The sequence below is a fragment of the Rhyacophila brunnea genome, unplaced genomic scaffold (assembly GCF_057557595.1).
Source record: "Rhyacophila brunnea isolate RB1 unplaced genomic scaffold, BYU_Rbru_1.0 scaffold_6, whole genome shotgun sequence".
Taxonomy (NCBI): Eukaryota; Metazoa; Arthropoda; class Insecta; order Trichoptera; family Rhyacophilidae; genus Rhyacophila; species Rhyacophila brunnea.
In genome coordinates, this window is record NW_028233276.1 from 26,967,673 (window position 1) to 26,990,632 (window position 22,960).

At 33.1% G+C, this 22,960-nt stretch overlaps 3 protein-coding genes across 4 annotated transcripts in view; 2 read left to right on the top strand and 1 right to left on the bottom strand.

Annotated features, from left to right (window-relative positions):
- Positions 1-7,634, top strand: part of tipE (temperature-induced paralytic E) — a 75,284-nt gene extending 67,650 nt beyond the window's left edge. For both annotated transcript variants that reach the window (XM_085957251.1, XM_085957250.1), the window contains exon 3: positions 7,456-7,634. In XM_085957251.1, coding sequence (XP_085813377.1) covers positions 7,456-7,519 — 64 coding nt within the window. In that variant the 3' untranslated portion in view covers positions 7,520-7,634. The remainder of the gene's footprint in view (positions 1-7,455) is intronic.
- The window catches only part of LOC147065468 (uncharacterized), a 496,544-nt gene that overhangs the window by 167,659 nt on the left and 305,925 nt on the right, over positions 1-22,960 (top strand). The gene's annotated exons all lie outside the window — the stretch shown is intronic.
- LOC147065474 (uncharacterized) lies at positions 15,450-21,156 on the bottom strand. The gene is made up of 3 exons (XM_085956590.1): positions 20,739-21,156; positions 18,561-18,658; positions 15,450-15,766 (listed from the first exon to the last, which is right to left on the bottom strand). Exons 1-3 carry the CDS (start codon positions 21,048-21,050, stop codon positions 15,532-15,534), a joined length of 645 nt encoding a protein of 214 aa, XP_085812716.1. The 5' UTR covers positions 21,051-21,156; the 3' UTR covers positions 15,450-15,531.

A 22,960-nucleotide genomic window follows, 5' to 3' on the forward strand; every position in this document is an offset into this window, starting at 1 on the left:
ATAAATTGATTGAAAATGATAGCAAAACCGTGAATATTGCATACAAGCAACATGGTTTTTACTCTGTACCAACGTATTACTAGGTACTTATAATATATTATAATATACTACGGTGTGTAATAATGTTGGTATAATGTAGATATATTTTAGTGTCTTTAATTTATACTGCTTAGGGGGGGGGGATATAAAATTATTGAAAAGTCTCTTATTATAAAATAATTGTCAATGGTCCTGCATTGTTTATTTATAATTTCTCTGTATCATTATGACATGGTCAGATCAAAATTGCACTCATTGACAGACTGGTTATTGCTTTAAATCGACAGTGGCAGTTATCGACTTAATAAAATGTTCCACAATCAGAGAATCCACTATAAATGTGCGAATAGCAATCATTTAAAATTCCCGCAGCGCGCGTCATTGGAAAAATTGGCAGATAACACGACCGCCCTACGAAGACCCTGAAATACTCAAATACTAACATCTTACGTACGTGAGGATTTTATTCAAAACTATAATATATTAAGCAAATATATATTTATATTATTCTGGAACGTTCTTCTTGAGACTTACAACTAAGTTACAAGTATCTCGTTAATAACGGATATAAGTACGTAATACCTACTCATATCGATGACGTTATAAATACTACACATTTTCTAGGCCGAGATCTCCAAATTAAATATAATTATAGTAAGTATGTCAAATATATCAGTAAAGGAGTAAAGTATAAATCTCAATATTTTCTATTCATTCGCACACCATTTCTACAACCTTGAGAATTCATCACGAGACATTTACACCTATACATGCTAAGTAAGCCATTTAATAATCTAAATGTTTTACGTAGATACTGTTTCGATGGTAGGTACATAATATTCTTGAATATGGGTCCATTATTTGGAATAAGTCCTTCTTACGAAGTTTCCTACAAGCTTACTGTAGATCAGTGGCGAAGCCTCCATACTAGGCCATTATGTAAAGCCTACCTTCTTAAGAAAAATATGTTTTTCAAAGGAAAAAAAATACCGACATAGCCATCAGTCTCTAAGTATTGATCTTAGGATTCACATACATATATATTATATACTCTATCCAAGTCTATCGAATCATCTACTAACACAAGAAAATAAAGACTTGGGCAGTCCGAAGTTTTTTTTATATGAAATTTAATGCTCTCTGTCCTTAAGATCTCTGAACTGTCTTCTTCATTATATGAAACAAATAATGCTTCCAACGACAATGCTTATCTAGATTTGCGAATATTGTGTAATGGCTTCGCAAGTTCGATTACCGGTTGGGCATCACTTTTTTTATAAAATATCTAGTTTAGTGCATTTTGTCTTTTTTAATAAAATATCTTTTATGAAAAGGGTATAATATAATATTTTAATGTTCAGTAAATTGATTTATCAATATGAAACAAATTTCAAATTCAAGGTTTTTTTCAGTTAAGTACCACAGCCTACCCTTTTTTCACGGGCACCCTTCGCAACTGCTGTACAGTGCGTCCAGCAGAAATTTCTTCAATATCTTTATTCTGTCAAATACCCATAACTACTTCCCTCTCGACAATTCTTCAAACAGCTGTTTTCCGTCTATCTTTGTTCACGACCTGCGCTCTTTATTAAATCTTATCAGTCACTCTTACAGCATTTTACCTGCTCTCGCGTGGCATGGTTCCTAATCAACGTATTTTCCAAAATGTGATTTTGTCAATTACGTGCATAGTCACTTCTTTTCGATCAAAACTATTTCCATGTATCAGGCTTATCAGGCACCAACATTGAAAACTTGAAGACTAATAATTAATACCGTCTCTATTTATAAACGTCAACATTTTCAGTGATGTCCTGTTCCTGTACCTATATTTTGTTATATAAATTTTAATTGTTTTTTTTTGTAATCTAATCAATGTTTTGTATATTTATTTTTATCATAGCTTAATCGTTTTTTTAATCTAAATGTCATGTTTTAAACGTCTTGAATTAATAATGTACTATGTCCATAACATGTTCTAAATAAATAAATATTTTAATTATAGGTACATGTTTCAAACGGCGTGACAAAGAATGTTTTGTGTGTCTGTTAATCCGATTGTTTGCGACATTATTTTTACAATACGAGTGAATATATTGTTTTCACAGTCGCTAGTTTAACAGGAAGTGCGCTTAATATTTTCGTCTGTCGCTTCCGGCGCAGTCCGCCGATTTCCATTTCCGCTTTCTGCGTATATCCGCCTGTGCTTTTACCGCCCTTGCCGATTATAGCTGCTTTTAAAATGACAAAATTACCATATACTCTATAATCTAGACTACTCGATAGACAACAAATAATTAAATCGGTACGCCAAATGAATGATAACAGAGTTTACCAATGCGTTGATAAAACAATGTATGCATTTCTTGATCAGTCACGAGCATGGATTCGAAAACGCGACCAACGACTTTGTATTTTTGTATAACGAAAAACGTTATCAGCAAGCTGTTTTTTATAATATAATTATACTTTTTAATTTGTTTTATGTTGATAATTTTGTGCCCCATTTTTAAATGCTTACCGCGGTTTATAATTATTTGTTTCTTAAATAATTTATCACCACTACTTTGAATACTGTATGTATGTATTAAATGTATTTTAATAATCTGCTCAATTTTGATGTCATACACAAACGATGTTGATTTTTCTATTTCTCTGAATGTGTCCATTCTTTTCCGTACAAAAAAATCTGAAATGAAAAAATAGCATGTCTATAAATTTCTTTGTGATATTTTCCCTCATATTATACGTTGCCGCAAAACTACTTTCCTTTGATATTTCATGACATTTTCTTTTGAAAATGAAAAAGCCGTACTGCAGTTGCTGGCAGAAAGCTGCATGTTATTCATTCCTAGCTAAAATCTAGCTAAAAAATATTTCTTTACTTACCTTAGTGAGAATTTAATGTTACAAAAATCGCGTATTTACCAATTTCGATTTCCGTTAAAAAATAAAAATGATCAAAGTGAAACTGTGATTATGGGAAATTGGAAAACTTTGAGTTTGAAGTAGCTTTTTAAAACCAAACCATTTATTTCCGGGTAAATTTATGTTACAAAAATACTAACTTACGAACTATAATTTATATAGCCGGCTTCAATATTATCTATTAGTCAGCATTTTTGTTAATACGAGTATGTTCAATTAGGATTTGGGGCAGACAATTTTTTTAATTGCTCCGTTCCGACATCAAAATACCTGCTTCTCGTATAACTCTCAAATATATATTTTTTTTAAATTATGTAACACTGCTTTTATAAAAAATATATCTAGAAAAGTCAAAAGTTACCATGCTCCGACTCAGTTCAAAAACCCATTACTCCTCTACGCCAGCTCTGGATTTCGTTATATACCTTATGGTCATCATTATTTGAGAACACATCAAAAAATATTATCAAATCTTGTGAATATCTAGTTTATTAAATTATTAGCAAGTACAAGTACATTATAACTAAAATTTAGAGAGATAAGGATGTCGGTTTGTAATCAAGGCATTTAATTAATGATATCTTGATTTAAAACATAAAAGCCGATAGCCAAAAATTATGCAATTTAATAAGCATTCCAAGATGTAAAAACTACAAGTTAATTTTGTTGTAATTAGATAAGACTTCCGTGGCTTAATTGGTAAAGCACATTGGCGCTAATCCATTGGATGCGTGTTCAAGTCTCGTCAGGCATTTTATTTTTTTCAAAGATTTTTTATAGTGGGTATAAATTATTCATGCTAAATTGTCAATATAAAGAATGATACATTCTCAATTCTTATGAATTATTAATTTAATGAAAAAAATACTCAACACTTTATTTTCTTTGCCTCAACCTTCTTCCTCTCACCATCCCTTCTAAATCGGCTCAATAGAAGGGCTAATGACTTTTGTTTTTTTTTCTTATACCGTTCAAAATCTCAATTCATTAGCTTTTTTTATTTATCGTAAAATACACACGATCATTTTTATAGTGATGTATAGATACTTGTAATATAGATGTATGCCATTTTAGGCTCTAGCCTGGGGCCCGGGCTTAGGAGAGGCCCGGCGAGGCCAGTCGACCAGATAAATGAGATAAACACACAACACAAATTTGCTTTAATAATAAAAAGCGCTATTTTGCTTCAATGATGTTATTACATACTTAAAATTATATGGTTGGACGATAAAATTTTTAATTATGTATCGACACTCGACAACTCCTTAATTCAAATATAAATATTAAAATATACATAAAAAAACACTAAATATACACATTTACCCATTCGCTACGGACCTTTTAATTAATATTTAATTACCACATTTAAATTCCATGCTAATTTACCGCATTCTCCATTTCTAAAACGCTACTGTAAAGCATCACACTGCCTTTATCCTTAGAGATAGGTAGGGGCCCCAAATATTCTAGCATGGGGGCCCGGTTCAGGATGTGGGGGCCATGATCGTTGCCCCCTGTTATTTTTTTGCGAATTGACCCCTGCCGCGTTCTTACTAAAATGTACAATACATACAACATATCCGTGTAGTATTCAACATAAAATATTGTAGATACGTATTGTAAGCAATAATTATTGTATAGTCTGCTTGGGTGCGGAAATGGGGAAAGAAAAGTACTTTATTTACCATTCATGTAAAGAAACCACTTCAATACCACTAACCAAAATAAAACACTGGACAAGTGGACTACCTTTTCCGATGTACAGCAATAATAAGTCGTTAACCCCACAAGCTTGAGTGTAAATGTAAATCAATCTTTATAAATATATACCAATGCGAGTATACTTACATAAAACATCGGTAGTATATTTACGAAGTGTAATAGTAGAAAACTCGGGAAATTTTCGAAGAAAGCGGTGGAAAATGCTATTATTTCTTGAAGCAATAATAATTTTACTCCATTACTGGTATTGTATAGCGTAGCGGTAGTGTATCGTATCGCATGTATGTAGGGCTGTTAGTAGGTATGTACATACCTGTTTGGCACTGCGTCAGACCAAACGGCGCCCGACAACGAAGCTAAGCTACTTGCAACTGGTTCAACAGCGCAATGCATTTGCCTTTTTGTAATAACTACTCCATCCTGCACATGCGATTTCTGCGCACTAAATTATGCAGATAAATAATTGCTCGTTGCCTTTAACGTGATATAGAGAAAGAATTATTTAAACACATACACCTTCTCATTTTAAAGTACCTAAGCGTATTTATGCAACAATTATTATATATTGTAGATAGCTTATTAATTTACCTGGCGTTTATGTAGTAGAAATTCATAAACATCGTTTTGAAACAAAGATGTTGGTATAATTATGTACATATACTATACCCACTCACCCCTATAAACAATAACGGCTAGGTAGTATAAAACCTACTTCGTATTCAATGCAATCGATGCGAGGCGGTCAGGTGCTACAGCATACCCGTACTTGTCTACGGAATCGAAGCCTGAACGTTAAAGGAACGGAAAATCAGAAGACTGTGTCTTGGGAGATTTGGTTCAATCGTCGTACGATGATGATTTCACACTGGTCACATTACCAATGAGGAGGTTTTAAAACAAGGCAATAATCAAAGATAAACTATAGCTATTATCAGTCGCAGATAACCTGCATACGTCGGTCATATTTTTCGTAATGACAAGTATGATTTATTTTAGATTATAATGCAGGGGAACGTAGAGGACAGTATGATTGTATGTAGAAGAAGATTCTCGTGACTATGTAACCTCCTAAATAGTCAATTTCTTTGGCCCGGTATGGGGAGAGGTAGGTACTTCAATTTGGTCACCAAGTTTCGATAGAACACGAATAAGACTTCAATAAGTTGTCAAATTTCTCATAATCATAGTTTGACTTTGATTAATCATCATCATCATTATGACACTACAACCCCTGCCGAGTCTTTGCTTCCTTAAAAAACTTTTTCCATCTTGGACGATCCAGCGCCGACATTCTCCGGTTGCTTTGACCGAGAATTCTTAAATCACCGGTAGCGCAGTCAAGCCATCTCAGTTTCAGCCTTCCGAGTCTTCTCTTGCCATCTGGGGTTGCGTACATAGTCCGACTTCTCATCCATTCCGAATTCCACCGCTCTATGCACGTGGCTGACCCAGCGCAGTCTCTGAATTTTCATATGCCACATGATCTTTTCGTCCCCTAAAGTATGTCCATTGCCATTTTATTGAACAGCCCCAAATATTCTTCTCAAAGCTTTTCATACTATATCAAGAGATACTCATATCAATTCTCAAAGATATCCATATTTATCTCATCCTCTTTGCTGAATGCCCAACATTCTGTTCCATACGTTGATACCTGGGCGCATGAGAGTTTTGTATATGGTTGTTTTAATAAATACGCTTTTTGTAATATTAATCTTTGACTCCGGTGAGTGAAAAAATATTTTGCAACTAGATTCAGTCAGGCGTGCCGCGTGGTATCATGCCGCTCGCTGCAAGCAACTGCAGTACTATTATTCCCTTCACAAAAGAAAAATCTTTTATGTGCGGGAAAAATATCAGGAAATTATTTCCATGGAAAAATAACACTGTGGCAAGATCTGCGAGCGAAAATACCACAAAAGAATTTATGGACATGTTGACATGATGTTTTTTTTCATTTTCCGAATGAATACATTCAAAGAAATAGATAAATTTCCAGAGAAAGAAGTATTTTTTTTGTTACATCAGATTTGTTGATTTACAATAATTAATTAGTACGTAGATTATTAAAATATATCTATCATATTATATATATGATCATTTATTGAATATAGGGGTTCTATTAAGAGAATAAATTTGGGTATTGTATTTTATTACAAAATAACTCTTGATTGTAATAGAAAACATTTAATTATCAGATTTCGGCCGTCTCCAGTTTATTGATGTCCTTAATTTATACAGAACGAATTATACGTTTAAGTTATATATTTTAAGTGAATAGCATTATTTTCCACCATTGTCATTGTATTAAATTAGCCATTATCGAGTTACACATAATTGATATTGCTCCCACAAAAAGTAGCTGTTATTGACTCTCATAGTAGGCTGGAATCATTCTACAGTGGCACCCTTGGGTGCGGCAAAACTTATTCGCAGTTGCAGTGGTATTGTTTGTTACCATTTTAAAATATTATGCATATGTAGCAAGCAATACCAATACACATGCCGATTGCCATAGTACCACTGTAGAATGATTCCAGTGTACGTACCAATGTAGGTATCATAATAGATATTATTATACTTGATCATCCACAAATAATATATGAATTGCAGCGTTCATTTTTCAATAAACCGTAACTCGCAAATGTTAATGATATCTACAAAATAACTTTGGAATGTCCTCCAGCAATAAATTGTTAATAATATAATATGTGTGCCACATAATCTGATCTTCGAATTCTAATTCTCGTTTTTTTCATCTTTCAGAAACTTGAGCAAGACGATGACAACGAGCATCTCAACGCCCCCTGGGCCGATAGCAGCAGTCTGAGACGCCACTTCCACGGCCTGGACAGCATTTCGTGGAAGCCCAAGTAACAGGACAGCCGACTTCTGTTTGGCCGGCTGAGAGTCCCCTCATCACCGCCACAACACATCATTTTTCTATAGGGTATAATCTCGTTGATGCTGAAGCCATGGCAGCTATTTGGGACCTGGTCGAGGATCAGCCTTTATTCACCATAGGAATTTTGCCACATGATAATCATACGCGAGCAGTACTGCTTGGCATTTAGGCGTTCGGAATCGTTTTTTCATGCTTCGAATTTAAAACATCTGTGTATCTGGTTATTTGTTAACTAAATCTTACAATACATAATATAATATATTGGGATAATATGTCTAACATAGTACCTACTCGTAATTCATGGCGATTATTTTTTAAATATCATTATGTTAACTTATGCCTTATTTGTTACTTAATAATATAATTTGTTATATTTTGCTACACGCGAAACTTGTAGTGAATCGTTGTCAGATTTGAGATTTCTAAATATTATATTAGTTCAATATACATTAAATAATGTTGCGGAATATAAATTAATTGTAAAGCTCGGCTGCGTATAAAAACGTAACGCCACTTCCGAGCTGCAATTATTTTTTGGTGTTATTTTCATTTTTAAATCGCCTTGTCTTAACGGAAACTTCCCGCGAATCGATCCCTCATCAACGAGGTATCACTAAGTATAGCTTAATGAAAACAATCGGATTATAATTAACTCCCCTCATTCGAGGAACGGCGAGTCGCTTACGAAATAATAAATTATTGCACAAAATGACATTTTTGCCAAAAAAATGCCCACGCGTTTTGCCCGGATATCTTGAATGTAAGTGATCCCTCTACAAATATTGCCTTAACAATTTTTTGCAAAGATTAATCTGTATTTTGTTCAATCGTCTAATTAAAAGCTGTCAAATGGATGAATCGTATTACCGATTCGATCGCTTTACATTATTTATGTATCTCATCATCCGCAAATGATAAATTAGATTGAAGATGAAGAATCAGATTACCTGAAAATGAAAGTTAGACTACTAACATTTCATTGTTTAATTATGATGTAAAGATTCATTACTTTGCCATAATTCTACTAAATATAATTTCTTTCTTGATATGTATTCTCCACAAAGTAATAACATTTAATGTTGTTTGATTAAATCTTAACACTGAAGCACGGCTGTCTAATTCATACTAAAACCATATACCGATTCATATAATATTATGAAATCAGTTTGACAGATTTCACAAAATATGAACTCAGTATAATATAATATATTCAAATATATAGGAGATTGACACAATGATGAAACTTAATACCTACAAATACCATCAGTACATATAGTGAAAGTTTACAATAATAAAAATAAACATTTATAAAATATTTATTTTCCTTTATTCTGAAAGTATATTAATAAAATATATTATATAATATTCCATAAAATTATATTTGTCCCTCGAGTTATAACCTATCACAAAAATGGTAGTAGTTATGTATAATTTAATGGTAATATTTAGTATCTTGTGAATTAGACTAATAAAATTTAAAAAATAATTTTTCATTCCGAATCACATCTGTAATATTAATTTATAAATAATCGGGGAATGTGTGCTCAAATATACAGGCATAAAAAGTATGTCATATGAAAAAAATTAAGACTAAATATTTTTTCTTTAATTGATTTAATTTGGTTTCGTGTTAATAATAATTTCGATGTAATAAATATAATTTCAGACATGTTTGAATACTCAACACAAATGTATTAAGAAATAATATCAATGAAAATTCAATTGAATTCAATCACCCAGAGCAATAATACCTATACAATATCAACATTCGCGAATAAAGGAACTGAGAGAATGCATAAAATCAGTGTGAAACACTTTCATGCTCAATACTTTCACCAAGTAATTTTACTATTGATATATTAAAAAAAAAACATATAAGTATAATACTAGCACTGAATGTTTGCAGCACATCATTGGTGAAATACAAACGAATATATAATGCTAAAAATATATATGTTCCGATTATTATTTTTATAATCTAAAATATCTTGTGAGTATGAGCGAAAGTCAAAAGAATACAAAATATCTTTCTACAAGATTTTTATTTAATTTACCCAAATTCAATATACAGAAATTATGTATCATATTTATTCTTAACGTAAGGCCTCAGTGGCAGCGTTTTGCAGGACAGAGCGTGCAGCGTGCACCGTGCATATTGTATGCACTGCTTAACATGCACCCCGCACGCACCGCCCACAAAACGCAGTCACTGAGACCTTACGCTTACCACATACCTACTCCAAAAATAATGCAAATATGACTGTCATTATGTGGCATTATTTATGGCATTTTGAACTATTGAATTTATGATGCCGGTAATTTGCACAACCTATATTGGAAAACATGTGATACCAAGAGAATATAGTTTTTATGATCAATGTCATGCCATTGTATTAACCATTTGAAACAGATAATTTCATATGCTTTTGAACTTTCCCTCATACTGGAAAATATCATAACGCCTGGTAGACTTAAACAAAAGAATGATGGTGAAATTGAGAGCCCTGAAGTAGCATTTTGAACATTGAAGAAGAAATCATAATATTGATTGCAGTTCTTGATGTTCACAATCATTCTTCTGTTTGGTAATACTACCTAAACATCTCTGCAACAGAATATGGTAATACGGGTTTTAAAGTTTCGATATAGCTTTAGGTTGTTTTATATACTATTAAAAAAATCGTCATTAGAGCTTTGGTTGGAGAATTAATTAAGCTTTTTGGCCTGATAGCTTAAAACATAATTGATAATATGGAATAGTTGTAAAATAAGAAGTAAGATATCTTTATAATAGAGTCAACTACATATTTAGATCGCCGACTTTGATAAATTACAATTTTGAAAATTGATTACCAAGTGGTCAGTCAATTATACCTACCTACTCACATTAGTAACTATACGTTTCTGATGGAATGAGTGTAAGCTCAAATCCTGCATCTGGCAATATAACTTGCTGTATTTTTCAGTATAGGTACATATGTTTGATTCAGACCTTATGGGTTAGGCTTAGGTGAATCACTAAGAAGCGTTCCTCGTTGAAAGAAGTAGGTATGTTGTTATTCTGTAGATCCCCATGGCTATATTATGCTGGGAATAGAAACGAAAATGATAATTTACGTTAATTTTATTGGCATGCCTGTGACTTATAAAAGCGTCGTGAAATAAAAAATATGATGGATGAACAATCAATAAATATAATCTTAAACAAGCTTGTATTATTCATCAAGGTCGGTGATTCAAACCAAAAACAGAAATATTAGCTCCAAATATTAAATGTTTGGCATTCAGAACCAAAACAGGTTATAAATAAAGCGAGAAATATTATATCAAATATTGTTTGATATTATTCTGTCGAATTAAAAAATAGAGCTGTGCAATTAATGCGTAAAATTTAATCAATAATCAATGTGAAGAAAACAATGCTTATGTGATAGAATCTGCCATTGTATAAGCCTGAAATTTTCCTGCCATAAAAACTCATCTTTGACAGTTTCTTAAGTATAATAATATTACATCCATCTAACACTATTTTTTGCTGTCTATTTTCAACTCATTTTATCATCGGAGCTGTACATTTTCCTCAAAGTGGGTATGATATTACATTTTATGTATTATAAAATTAAAACATAGAATAATAATCTTCTGATATTTTATAAAAAGAATCAAATTTTATGTGCTTTTGTTACGAAGAAATTAAGAGACTTAAGGAGTGGAAACAATGATTACATAAATGTATTGCAATAATACGCAGAAATTATTTCACGCTTGTCAATAATGTAAAACCTTTTTCCTACCATGACGGCATCGTTTCAATCGTATTAGTAAATTACACAAAAGAAAATCACAGCCATTAGAAAATATATTAATAATTATTACCATACAACAGTAGAATAATATAATATGCTATGAAATTAAAAACTGTTTTTATTAGAAATTGTTGGTAGTAAAAAGGTTAAACAGATCTGTATTAAGTGTTGCAATATTAAAATGATAATACAAAATATTACATACATTATTATTATTATTAAATAAATAATTATGGTTGTTTTTCTAAAGATTATATAATAAATAAATATTTAAAAGATAATATAAACCAAACGAGAACAATTTGTCTGTGATCCACATTTGTAAATCGTATATTGAATGTGATTGATTATATTTCGAAAAAAGTTATTTAAATTCACCCCGACAATGAACAACGCCGAAGATGTTGAATGCGGAGAGTGATGAATGAGAAAGAATTGGATTGTTTTAAAGCAAAACTGGATAAGATAATTATGTTCAGAAGAGATTATTCAAAACATTATTGAACATTTATTTGCCCTCTTTATGTGAACATAATCATTATGATAATACGTTACAACAAATTAGAAGCGAGAGTTTGGTCAATTAAAAGTACAAAAAAGGAATAAACAAATCGATTGGCGGATTCGTCAAATGCAAAAGTTAGGAGGATTCAGATGGTTGCATTTTTGTTAAAAAAAAAACACCACAGCTCATTTACCACCTATTTAATAAAGGTTTGTCTAAACGAAAAAATCTGTATTTATTTCCTTTTCGGAGCACATATTTTGAAATACTTTCAATGTCGATTAAGTCTCATCTACATTACAATATCTAACATTATTTTAGATTGAGATTCATTTTACACAGGTTAATCTGCAAACATCTGAGTCTAAAGATATGAAAAATCGTAATATTTCAAATATCTGAGTCATTGTTCCATAATAAAAACAGTAAGAATATTTACTCACAATAGTTTTCTTTTTCATGTTAGCCAATATATCAGGTGTCTCAGAGTATCAATTGAAGTGACTTTTTTACCTTCTGTATAATTTTTTGGTTCTTCTGACAATAGTAATATCACGTTTCAGATAAGCGCGTTTTATAAGAATGGTTTTCATCGAATAACCATTTATATAAATTATTTTTTACAAGAGTAATTTTAGTGAAGAAACTAAATCAGTCCATCTGCCATTCCTTCCAACTTATTCCTAATTAGATCTGAGGTAATCTTTGTGAGCGAAAGTATGTGACTGTAAAAATAATTAAATTAAACCAAAACAATTTGAATGGATATCGAAATGATGCAGTTATTTTTAAGTAATATAAACAATTCATGTAAGTTATGACTGCAAAATAATATGGATTTTTTTCAATGTCAGTGAGTGGTCCTTCCGGTTTGCATTAATTCCATAGATTTGTGTATTTGTGATACTTATTGAATCTCGTCTTGTCGCAACTAAGTGTGTTTTCATCTGTGGACATGTACTCACAATGCTGTTTGATAATAATATTAGATTGCTGTGTTTCTTGAATACGTTGATAGATATACATAGATGTATTGCATGATTATTAATGGGTGATTCACAGATAAAATTATAAAACAAACACTGTCTTATATATTTGGTGTATCGAGAACAAGTTGTTCAATAAGTTGCCGCGGTATTTAATACCATATTATGTAGGGTCGGATTTACCATATGAAGGGCCCCCCGAATTAATTAGGGCCCCAAAACTAGAGGCATGGGAAATAGAGGCCTCCGCTACAAACTCGACATAATGTACATTCATTAAAAATATAATATTATTGAAAATTGCAACAAAGAATACGGCACCGAAAGAAATATTTACAATGCACAAAAACTCAAATTTTTGAGCGAATCAAATATATTGAGGAAATCTGGTGTCGCATTTCAGTTTTTTTTTTACAACTTGAGTATGTGTAGTAAAAATTACGATTTCGCAGATATAATATAGAGTTTTCAGAAAAAAATAACATTCTTTTTTAATTACGTTTTAATAATGTAGATTTTTTGGACCCCTCCATTAAGTATTAGCACAGGGCACCTTCAAGTGTAATTCCGGCCCTAATATTATACTTCCGGATTGAATCGATAGAAATAATTTACAAAGTGGAAGGAAATTGGTAATGTAATGAATATTTATTGCAGGAAATACACCCAAAAAACTGTAAACACAAGAATTTTTGATAATAATTGTTATATGGTATTGAATTAGGTACCTACATAAAAACCAAATAACTCGTGTGAAACATATAGTTTTTTTTTTATATAAATAGCCGAAACCAAGTAAGATTTGTCTATCGAAAGGTCTTTGTGAAGTAAGTATGTACTGTATTCAAAGTTTAGAGACACGTAGAATATAAATTCGACATTTTAAATTATTACTAGTTTAAAAAACATTGCATTTCCAGAATTGTTCTATTGATATGTAAAAAAACAGAATTATTATTATATTATAAAAAGCGTTTTTGACAATTTTATTCTTTTTTGTACGTTTTGGCACTCGATTCAGTACTTGTAAGAAGATAATGAAATATTAAAACTAATTTAATTTAATAGTAATTGTAGTCAAATAAGTTACTAAAGAGCTGTGTGTACAGTCACCCAAAGGAAACTAACGCTTTTTCAATGCTGCAATATTATATTGAATAAAGTTACAAAGAAATGTTATGAAGCTTCAAAACTGTTTCTTTTACTTCACTATTAAAAATAAACAAAAAAAACAAAGCAGATTTATTATTTCAATTTCTGGAGAGCCCATTTTCAATTTTCAGCATAAGAACTGTGACTGCCAAGACTTTGAAGTCAATCATTAAGTAAGTATCTTCCTGGGCCTACTATAATAGTTTCATGCATAGACAGACCAAAATATGAAACCTGTAACATCATAACAATCATCCATGGAAATAAAAATGCCCCTTCCACGTCATATTCAAACTGTGCACTGGACAAAAAATATATTTCCAGACAGTTTTAATACTATTTATTCTCTGATGCACTATCACAATGATAGATCCTATTGATGGACTAGTCTGTGACATTGTAACATTGTTTTTGAACAACTGATTTCAAAACAACTTTTAGGAAGATAGCATGGAAAAGTCTGAGAAAAATGTGGGTTAGGGTAGCTGCAGTAACATCCAACGTGGCTAGTAGGTCATTTGCTGCTTAGAGTCAGCAACTTAAGGAAGAAATGCAAATAATACAATCAAGAGTACACTAACAATCTGTGCATGTGTATATCAGACTAAAAATAATATGGTGCGGCATTTTGAGTATATGTATGTCACTGGGTAGCTGTCTAGTTTGATTTGAAGATTTGAGAAACTTCATGGAGTGCACCTGGTTCACCCACCCCAATACATATTTGATATTTTGTTTTTGGGGAGCCATTAGAAAATATTTTGACATTAAGGGCGCCGTGGGCGACAAGGGGGGAGCTGACAGGGCTCTAGCCTGGGGGCACGGGTTCATGGGGGGCCCGGCATGGCGAGTCGACTAAATAAGTGAGATAAACACACATCCACAAATTTGCTCTAATAGTAAAAAAAGTCACCTGCGGGCTATTTTCTTTTAGTAATGGTTATATTTTTAAATATGTGATTATGAGATGTAATTTTTAATTGTGTCATTACTTGATAACTCCATAATTCAAGTGGATGTAAGTAATAAAAATACACTAAATATCCTTAATTTTACCGTGAACGCCATTTGAAAAACGCTACTGTAGAGTGTCACACTGCCTTTAACCTTTGCGATAGGTAGGGGGGCCCAACAAAGATCTTAGCCTTGGGGCCCGCTTCAGGATGTGGGGGCCATGATTCTGATTATAACATAATTCTTGAAATAATGTAAGTATAAAAAATTAATAATAAATAACAAAAGATGTTTTCATGTTCGGCTTTGGAGTGTTTTTCAGCAGCCTAGACAGTCAGGAAAACGTACAAGACGTTATATTAAGGTTATCAATTTGTTTTAACTGCTTTATCACCTTGATAATGTATAAATAATAAAACACTCAGAGCAAGAGTAAATAATGAAAGATTTGTACTCGATTTTGAGGATGCCATTTTATTTCATTAAAAATTATATATTAATTCAACAATTAATTTTAAAACAGTATATCAATTTCTATTCATCAGAAATATCCGAGTCACTAATATCATTTTCTGAATCATCACAATCGCTATTAAAGTCACTGTCATAGTCTTCTATGTTTTCTTGTTGGGCATCCAATTTCAATTTATTAATTTTCTCCGTTAAATCCAACTTTCTTTTTTCGGCATCTGCTTCATCTTCATCTTTGGAAACTCCTTCTTCTCTCTTGCGATTCTTCTTCGGACCTTCTTCTTGTTTCTTCAGATATCTGGAATAATTAATCCCAAATTAGGTCATATGCATTAAGACAACTAGACCAACCGGCAATCACCTTACTAAAGAAATATTAATAGAATTGGCATTAACATGGTGGAACTCTATTATAATGGTGAAAAATGAATATTATTCATATTATAATAATATTATGATATGCAAGACAATTGTATTGCAGTTATAATCATTTTGAGTAATAAATAGTATAACTAGTCATTTTTATGCCAGAATTATTGACATATATTATACAAATGATATAATAAATACAATGATGCATTTCAGGGTGGTAACGACCCTTAGCCATAAGTGAGCGGTGTCAGTAGGGCGAATGGCTTATGACCACCTGTCAAAAAAAAGATAGAGGCAAAAAAGTTTGTTGGGTTAACTTTCACTATCTGGTAATAGCGAGGGGTGTAAATAGACTGTTAAGATCCAACATAAATAGTGCACACTAAATTTTTTCAGTCATACTTATTTGTTTTCATTTAACTAAGAAAGCAAATTGTAGATGGTATTGGTTAGTTTTTAAAATTCATTAAACCCTACCTTACCAAAGCATAATAGTTTAGGTATTATATATTACAATCTGACAAAAATAGTTTCATTAGATTAAGAATATAATAATATTCGTCACTGTTCTGGCAGAAGACACTAATTCGAAAAAATTACATATTGAGTTAGTTATACCAAAATGTTCCTTATTTCAAACTTTACCGTTTGGAAACCTTCTTAATAAAGAAACAGTCTTTATTTTAAAGTCATCCTTTTTACAATTACTTAATAAACTCACATGATAGACCATTTCAAACATTCTAACAACTTCAAAGTCAAATTACTCAAAACTAGTATTCTCCAGTTAGTGTGTTCTGCCAGAACAGAGACGATATATAACAGATGATGTTGGATAGTTTTTTTAAGACCTGCCTAACCAAAAATACAGATAAAAAAATATTTTTCTATCTATAGAATATCTCAAATTATGTATGATTTAATGGCATAATTATAGATATTTTATAGATAGACAAATATTATTTATTGACTATTATCTATTATGCGTCGGATGATATTGAGCTACTTTACAAGCTGCTTGTAAGCGAGTTTAAAAGCGGGCGAGTAAGCTAGTGCGATTGTAATGATGACACACAAAACTTTCCACTCGCTCAGAAGCCAACAGGTAGCGAGTTGAAACCGTCATTTTTTGGTACTATTTTGATAGGACGTATTGAATAGTTCGTTTTTTTACCGGGAGGTCGGCACTATCGCTCTACTGCGCAGACGCAGATCGCCCCCACACGCCAGTGTGTAGCGTATAAAGTAGCTCGGCTTTCAACTTTTCTCGGTAGATTGTTTACAATCTGGTTGTTAACTAGTTCGATGATGACACTGGGCGAGTTTACAAGTAGATTGTCAATTCGCTGGCTTGTAGCTTTTAAAGTAGCTCAATATCATCGAGTCATTATGGCTTGGTTTATGCAGGGTTTAATAGAATTTTAAAAATCAACCAACTCTATCTGCAATTTATAGTCATAGTTCAATGAAAACAAATAAGTATGATTGACAAAGCTTAGTGTGCATTTTATGTCGAATCTTAACAGTCTACCTCCACCCTTCGCCACTGGTAGAAACATATTATAATATAGAGCTTGTGATTTCTCGACTTTTTTCTTTTCTTGAGATTCGAGAATTCGCGAAATCAAGAATATTTATTATCTTGAGAATGCATGTTTTGGTTTTTTGATTCTTTTGAATTTTTGACAAATAGCATTCACAATGGATGTCAAGATTTTTTTTAGCTCTTTCGGCCAATATAACTGAGGATATTAAATTTTCTTCGGCAACTTGGTCTAGTGACGTACTCTTGAGAAATAAGAGTTCTTAATTTCTAAAGATTGGCCTTATCAAAAAATCACGAGACCAGATTTCTCGATCACATGCTCTTCTTTCGACCATGTCCGATCCTAATAGGATCATATGGGCCACCACAGAGTGGAGGTTTGTATTGACAGATTTTGTTTTTACGAGAAATGGATGTCAGCCACTTGCTCAACCTATTAGGTCCATACTCTGACTCCTACACAAATTGAAAAACAATATGTGTACTTGTCAGACCCAGGATTCGAACCTGGGACCAACAACGCAATAGGCCAACGCTTAAGCCACGCACATATTACTCTGCTTATGAGCAAAATCAGTAATATCTTTCTTTTTAAGAAAGAACACATTAAATATGACAAATATAAGCCCAGTCGCACATTGGATATCGTCTCGACTGGGATAATAGTCATAAATCAAAACTGAGCGCAACATGCAACTTTCTTATGTGCGTATAGGCAAGGCTGTGCGAGGACAGTGACATCACATGGCAAGCCAAAATGAATGACGAAGTGCGACATTTCAGAATTATACCTGCGCTGCATGTCAGGTAAAAATAGTTGCATGTGGCTCCAGCTGGTTTTTTCAAACTAAAATGATACACTCCACCAACGTGCAGAACTCCATTTGGCAACGTGTGTTTTGTGAATAACGATGACGTCACATCGACGTATTCGACACGTTGCAGATGAGACGAGTTTAGATGTGCGAGCCGGCTAACAAACACAACCTTTTTAACTTGGTTAGTCACACCAGTAGATATGCATCAAGTATTTCTTTCGACCATAGCATTTCTTTTTGTAACTAAACAGTAACCATTCTCTACTTCCAATGATGACCACATGTTAGCATTGAACTAATTTATATCCTGGTCAGCTAACAACTTGCCCACAGACTCTTAATGAAGTTAAAATTACCTGAGAAGACTTCTGCGTTTTCTTTCTGGTAGCGCTTTGATAACACGTTTCATCTCTTCATCTTCGGCCGGTGTGGTTAGCAACTTTACTTCAATAACCTGGCAGAAAACATTGTATTAGTATAGAAAAAATCAGTTGTATGTATACATTATTGGAGTGATTTTTTTTAGCGGAGGTCTGTAGTCGAAAATACAGTAGAATAGATCTGTTCTCCCAACCACCAAGAGCAATGAAATTACAAGACGTCCTCACCACATGGACCGATTTGACTATATGCCATCACTCGTAAACCAAAAAATAACAGCAAGTGCCCAACACCGTCATGGAGGATAATGCTAGTATCTCATTACATTGTGTTGAAGATTTGGTACAATTTGGTACAAGTCGGGTTTACAGGAAGCCAGGCGGGAATTTTCATGGCCGATTTTGGCACAATTCATGAATCAAAGAATGAAAACCTAACCTAACTTAACAAATAATCCAGTATATCGGATATTTTCAAAATTTGTTTACTGCTGGCTTCTTGTAAACCAACATACGAAAATTGAAATAATAAAAATTACTTTGCTTTTTTGCTTTTACATGATTTATTCCATTAGCATTTCTAAGAGTCACGTCATGTAAAGGCGTTTTTGTCGTTGCCTAGTCTGTGTGCAGTTTGGTTAATTTAGGTTAGGTTAGGTTATCCGGGTCTTTTTACTGGTTCTCCGCCACCGCTCGCTGCCATCTGTCAGTGAGCGCAGTGTTGCCAACCGAACTATAATTATAGTACATTTTGGTCCGCATACTATTAAAAAAATATAGTACGTCAAAAATGGAATTAATTGAATTCGCCGGTTTGGTTAGGGGGTCATAATGTAATAACGTGAAGCGAGGTACGTAGTAATTATTATCTATATAATATAAATATAAGATCTCAGTGTGCGATATTAGTTTATGGACGTAGTCTTGCGTTGTATACAATGACATTAATATGGACGAAGCATCTAGAAAATAAAATGACACTCACTTTGTGTCGGGTCTGCCGGATGGCGAAATTCATATTTTAATATCGGTATCCTACGCTCAAATGAACATTCTGCTTGCAAGCGGTCTGGCGACACCGCTGGGTCTGCCCATACAAAATTTCTGACTGTCAGGTTTCGACTCCACCGTTATTATTGTGTTACAAAATGCCAATGTGCCTAGTTAAAAATTGTAAAAAAATCTACTAAACACTCCAAGAAAGATGGGATATCACTTTGCATGTGTTAGTATTATTTATTGTTTATAAAATGACATTTTAAGATATTGATGAATGTTTATTCAATGCAATTGAATGACAGGAACCATTGGACAGTCAGTCGCCTGTGATTCGCTGAGCTCACTTGCGTCTAATCTCCGAGAAGTCATAAGTAACCGAGAATCTGTTTCTAACGCAATGAGTCATGACACTAATACGCCATTACAATAAAGGTTATATTACTATAAATTCTCGAAGCTTGTATCGCATAATGGAAACGGATACATCAATGGTCACGTGACATCTACCTATACATCTGTGAATGACTTTCATGCACAATTTCTCGTGCGCGCCGGGTATGAAGTGAGTCATCCATTTAATATGTCATTGGTTGTATACTCTAAAAAACTAGGTAATGTGACAGTTAACGACGGCGGCCGGCATTTTTCGGTCGTAAGAGGTGTTTAAATAAAGCAGGGCATTGGAATTTCTCTAATTCTCCGTTATGTTTATGTGACAAACAAAAAACTTTCATTTTCAACACGTCCTATAATTTTTGCCGAAATACTATAATTGTCTTGGACCGTGTACTATAATTTGATGACAAAAAAATTGCTGAATTCCAAAATGGCGACTGACAGATTCAGATGGCGGAGCACCAGAAAAAAGTACCGGTATTCCTAACAAATAATCCAGTATATCAGCTATTTTCAAAATGTGTTTGCCACTGTAATAACACTGAATAACCAATGTCATTCCAGTGTAACGTTCAACCCTCAATATTCTTCACAATTTGCAACACCTCTTGCATGCTACTTAATCTACACTCAAATGATGCATGCATTACTCATTACCGTCCTATTCTGAGACCTAAAAACAAACCAAAACTTACTGTAACCCAGAATTAAGTACGCAATCCAATGGCCAACTAGATTATTAAGCGAAACATCTCTTACCTCTGCACCTTTGCAACATTTGGCGCAGACCTTTTCATTCTTCGAGCACGGTATACACATTACGTGATACGCGTGTTTCACGGCCTTTTGATCACAACGAACGCAGGTCTTCGGAGCGGTTAGAGGCTTATACTTTTTGTATTTTATCTTCCATTCAATTATTTCTTTACAGCGGGAACAAATTCCCGAAGGCTGGATGGAGTTTATAAACTTTGTTTTGACAGATTTGTCGTAAAGATCATTTTTGAATACAGATCTGTTCTGATGTTTTTGTGGTCTTGTCCGCGTGAGATTGCCTTTGGTAGAACTCATTGTGTTATATTATTTCTACAGATTAAAGCAAATATTACTTAATAAACTTTTTACAAATAATTCGTACAATCAAAACCGCATGTGCGATAAATGTCAAACGAAATGACAGATACAAACCATAAACAATGATACTTTCTCTGTGGTTTTAGGGTTTCTATATTTGAAAAATATGTTTCCCTACATAATGGTTTCGACCAATATCAATTTATTATTCGACAAAATACGACGGTTTTCCACCAAAAATATTTTTCCAAAAAATAAACCAATTTATTTTTACTATTTTTTCTTCAAATACCTGCCTAGTCTATAATATCATCAGAGTGGGTAATAATTTTATTAAAAACCTCAACTATCCAGATACCAAAATAATTATTTAAAAACATGTACTCTCTGTTCCATGCGTTCCAGCCTTTGATTACCTTTGTTTGTGAATTAGTGACTGTGAGTAGGACTATAGTGTAATGCGTCAATTACATTGAGCTACTTTACGAGTTCTTTGTTGGCGAATTTACAATCTGCCTGTAAAGTCGCCCAGTGTAATCATTGAACAAGCTAACAAGCAGATTGTAAACAATCTACCGAGAAAAGTTGAAAGCCGGTCGCATAAAGCGCCAATTACATTGAGCTACTTTACGAGCTGTTTGTTGGCGAATTTAAAAGCGGGCGATTCAGCTACTGCGATTGTGATGATGACACACAAAACTTTCCATTCGCTGAGAAGCCACAAGCCAGCGACTATTTTGACAGAACGTAGTTCGTTTTTTTACCGGGAGGTTGCTACTACGCTCTACTGCGCAGACGCAGTAGGCCCACACGCCGGCGTGTAGCGTGTAAAGTTGACCGGCTTTCAACTTTTCTCTGTAGATTGTTTACAATCTGCTTGTTAGCTTGTTCAATGATTACACTGGGAGACTTTACAGGCAGATTGTAAATTCACCAACAAGCAGCTCCTAAAGTAGCTCAATGTAATTGACGCATTAAGCTGAATCGCCCTCTTTTAAATTCGCCAACAAACAGCTCGTAAAGTAGCTCAATGTAATTGACGCATTTGTGATAGTAGGGTGACTGGGGCGGCGATGCCACATCGACATGACGTTCGTTAAGTGTGTGAACCATTCGGCCAATCATCGTGCGTATTACTGATTTCACAAACACCTAGACAAGGGGCATTAAAGACTAAAACAGGTTGTACGTTTATACATATTCACTTTTGGGAAATTATTATTACCTACCTACCTTCTATTGTAGAGCCATTCTGCTCCTGCCAGCAACTTGGACATCTATCCCAATTGGCCTATTGGAGTTACGCTGCTGCCATTAGTATGATTATAATCTTTGGTGAACACAAAGAGATTGGTGACCTACTCATTTCTTTTAGTTCAAATGAAAACAAATAAAAATAAATACTGAAACTGAATGAGAAATCTATTTATTTAATTTTGGTTGACTTTTGTATTGAATAATCACACACAGTAAACCATGCTAACGGACAAAACAACAATAATTTATTCATTGTAATAATCAAGTCATTGTAAAAGATTTGCCTTTACGTAAATAGGTAGATAATAATGTTATAATAGTATGGGTAAGTTATAATAAATTATAATTATATTGAGTGTATTAATTATATTTAGCTTAACTAGAACACAAAAATACACTATTATACCTAGGTATTAAAAAAATTACACAACACTGATTTCTTAAGAATAAGATGAATAATCAAATAGAAATATTATTATCTTTTTTGCTTAAATTTAAACTCTGATATTCCGAAAATCTATTAACCGGTTCTATACCTTCAGCAAGTTTTCTCGCTATATGAGGCTGTGATCGACAGGCCTCACAAACAAATTTCGCAAGTTATCTTGTCCGACTATAAATTCAAATTACTAGCCACTGTTGATTGATTT

What these genes read in the sequence shown, in the direction of transcription:
- LOC147065474 (XM_085956590.1), bottom strand. Translation starts at nt 21,050, where the DNA reads ATGAGTTCTACCAAAGGCAATCTCACGCGGACAAGACCACAAAAACAT. An exon ending in AATGTTGCAAAGGTGCAGAG is followed by an intron (nt 18,659 to 20,738) that starts GTAAGAGATGTT and finishes GTTTTCTGCCAG; the next exon opens with GTTATTGAAGTAAAGTTGCT. An exon ending in AAACGCAGAAGTCTTCTCAG is followed by an intron (nt 15,767 to 18,560) that starts GTAATTTTAACT and finishes TAATTATTCCAG; the next exon opens with ATATCTGAAGAAACAAGAAG.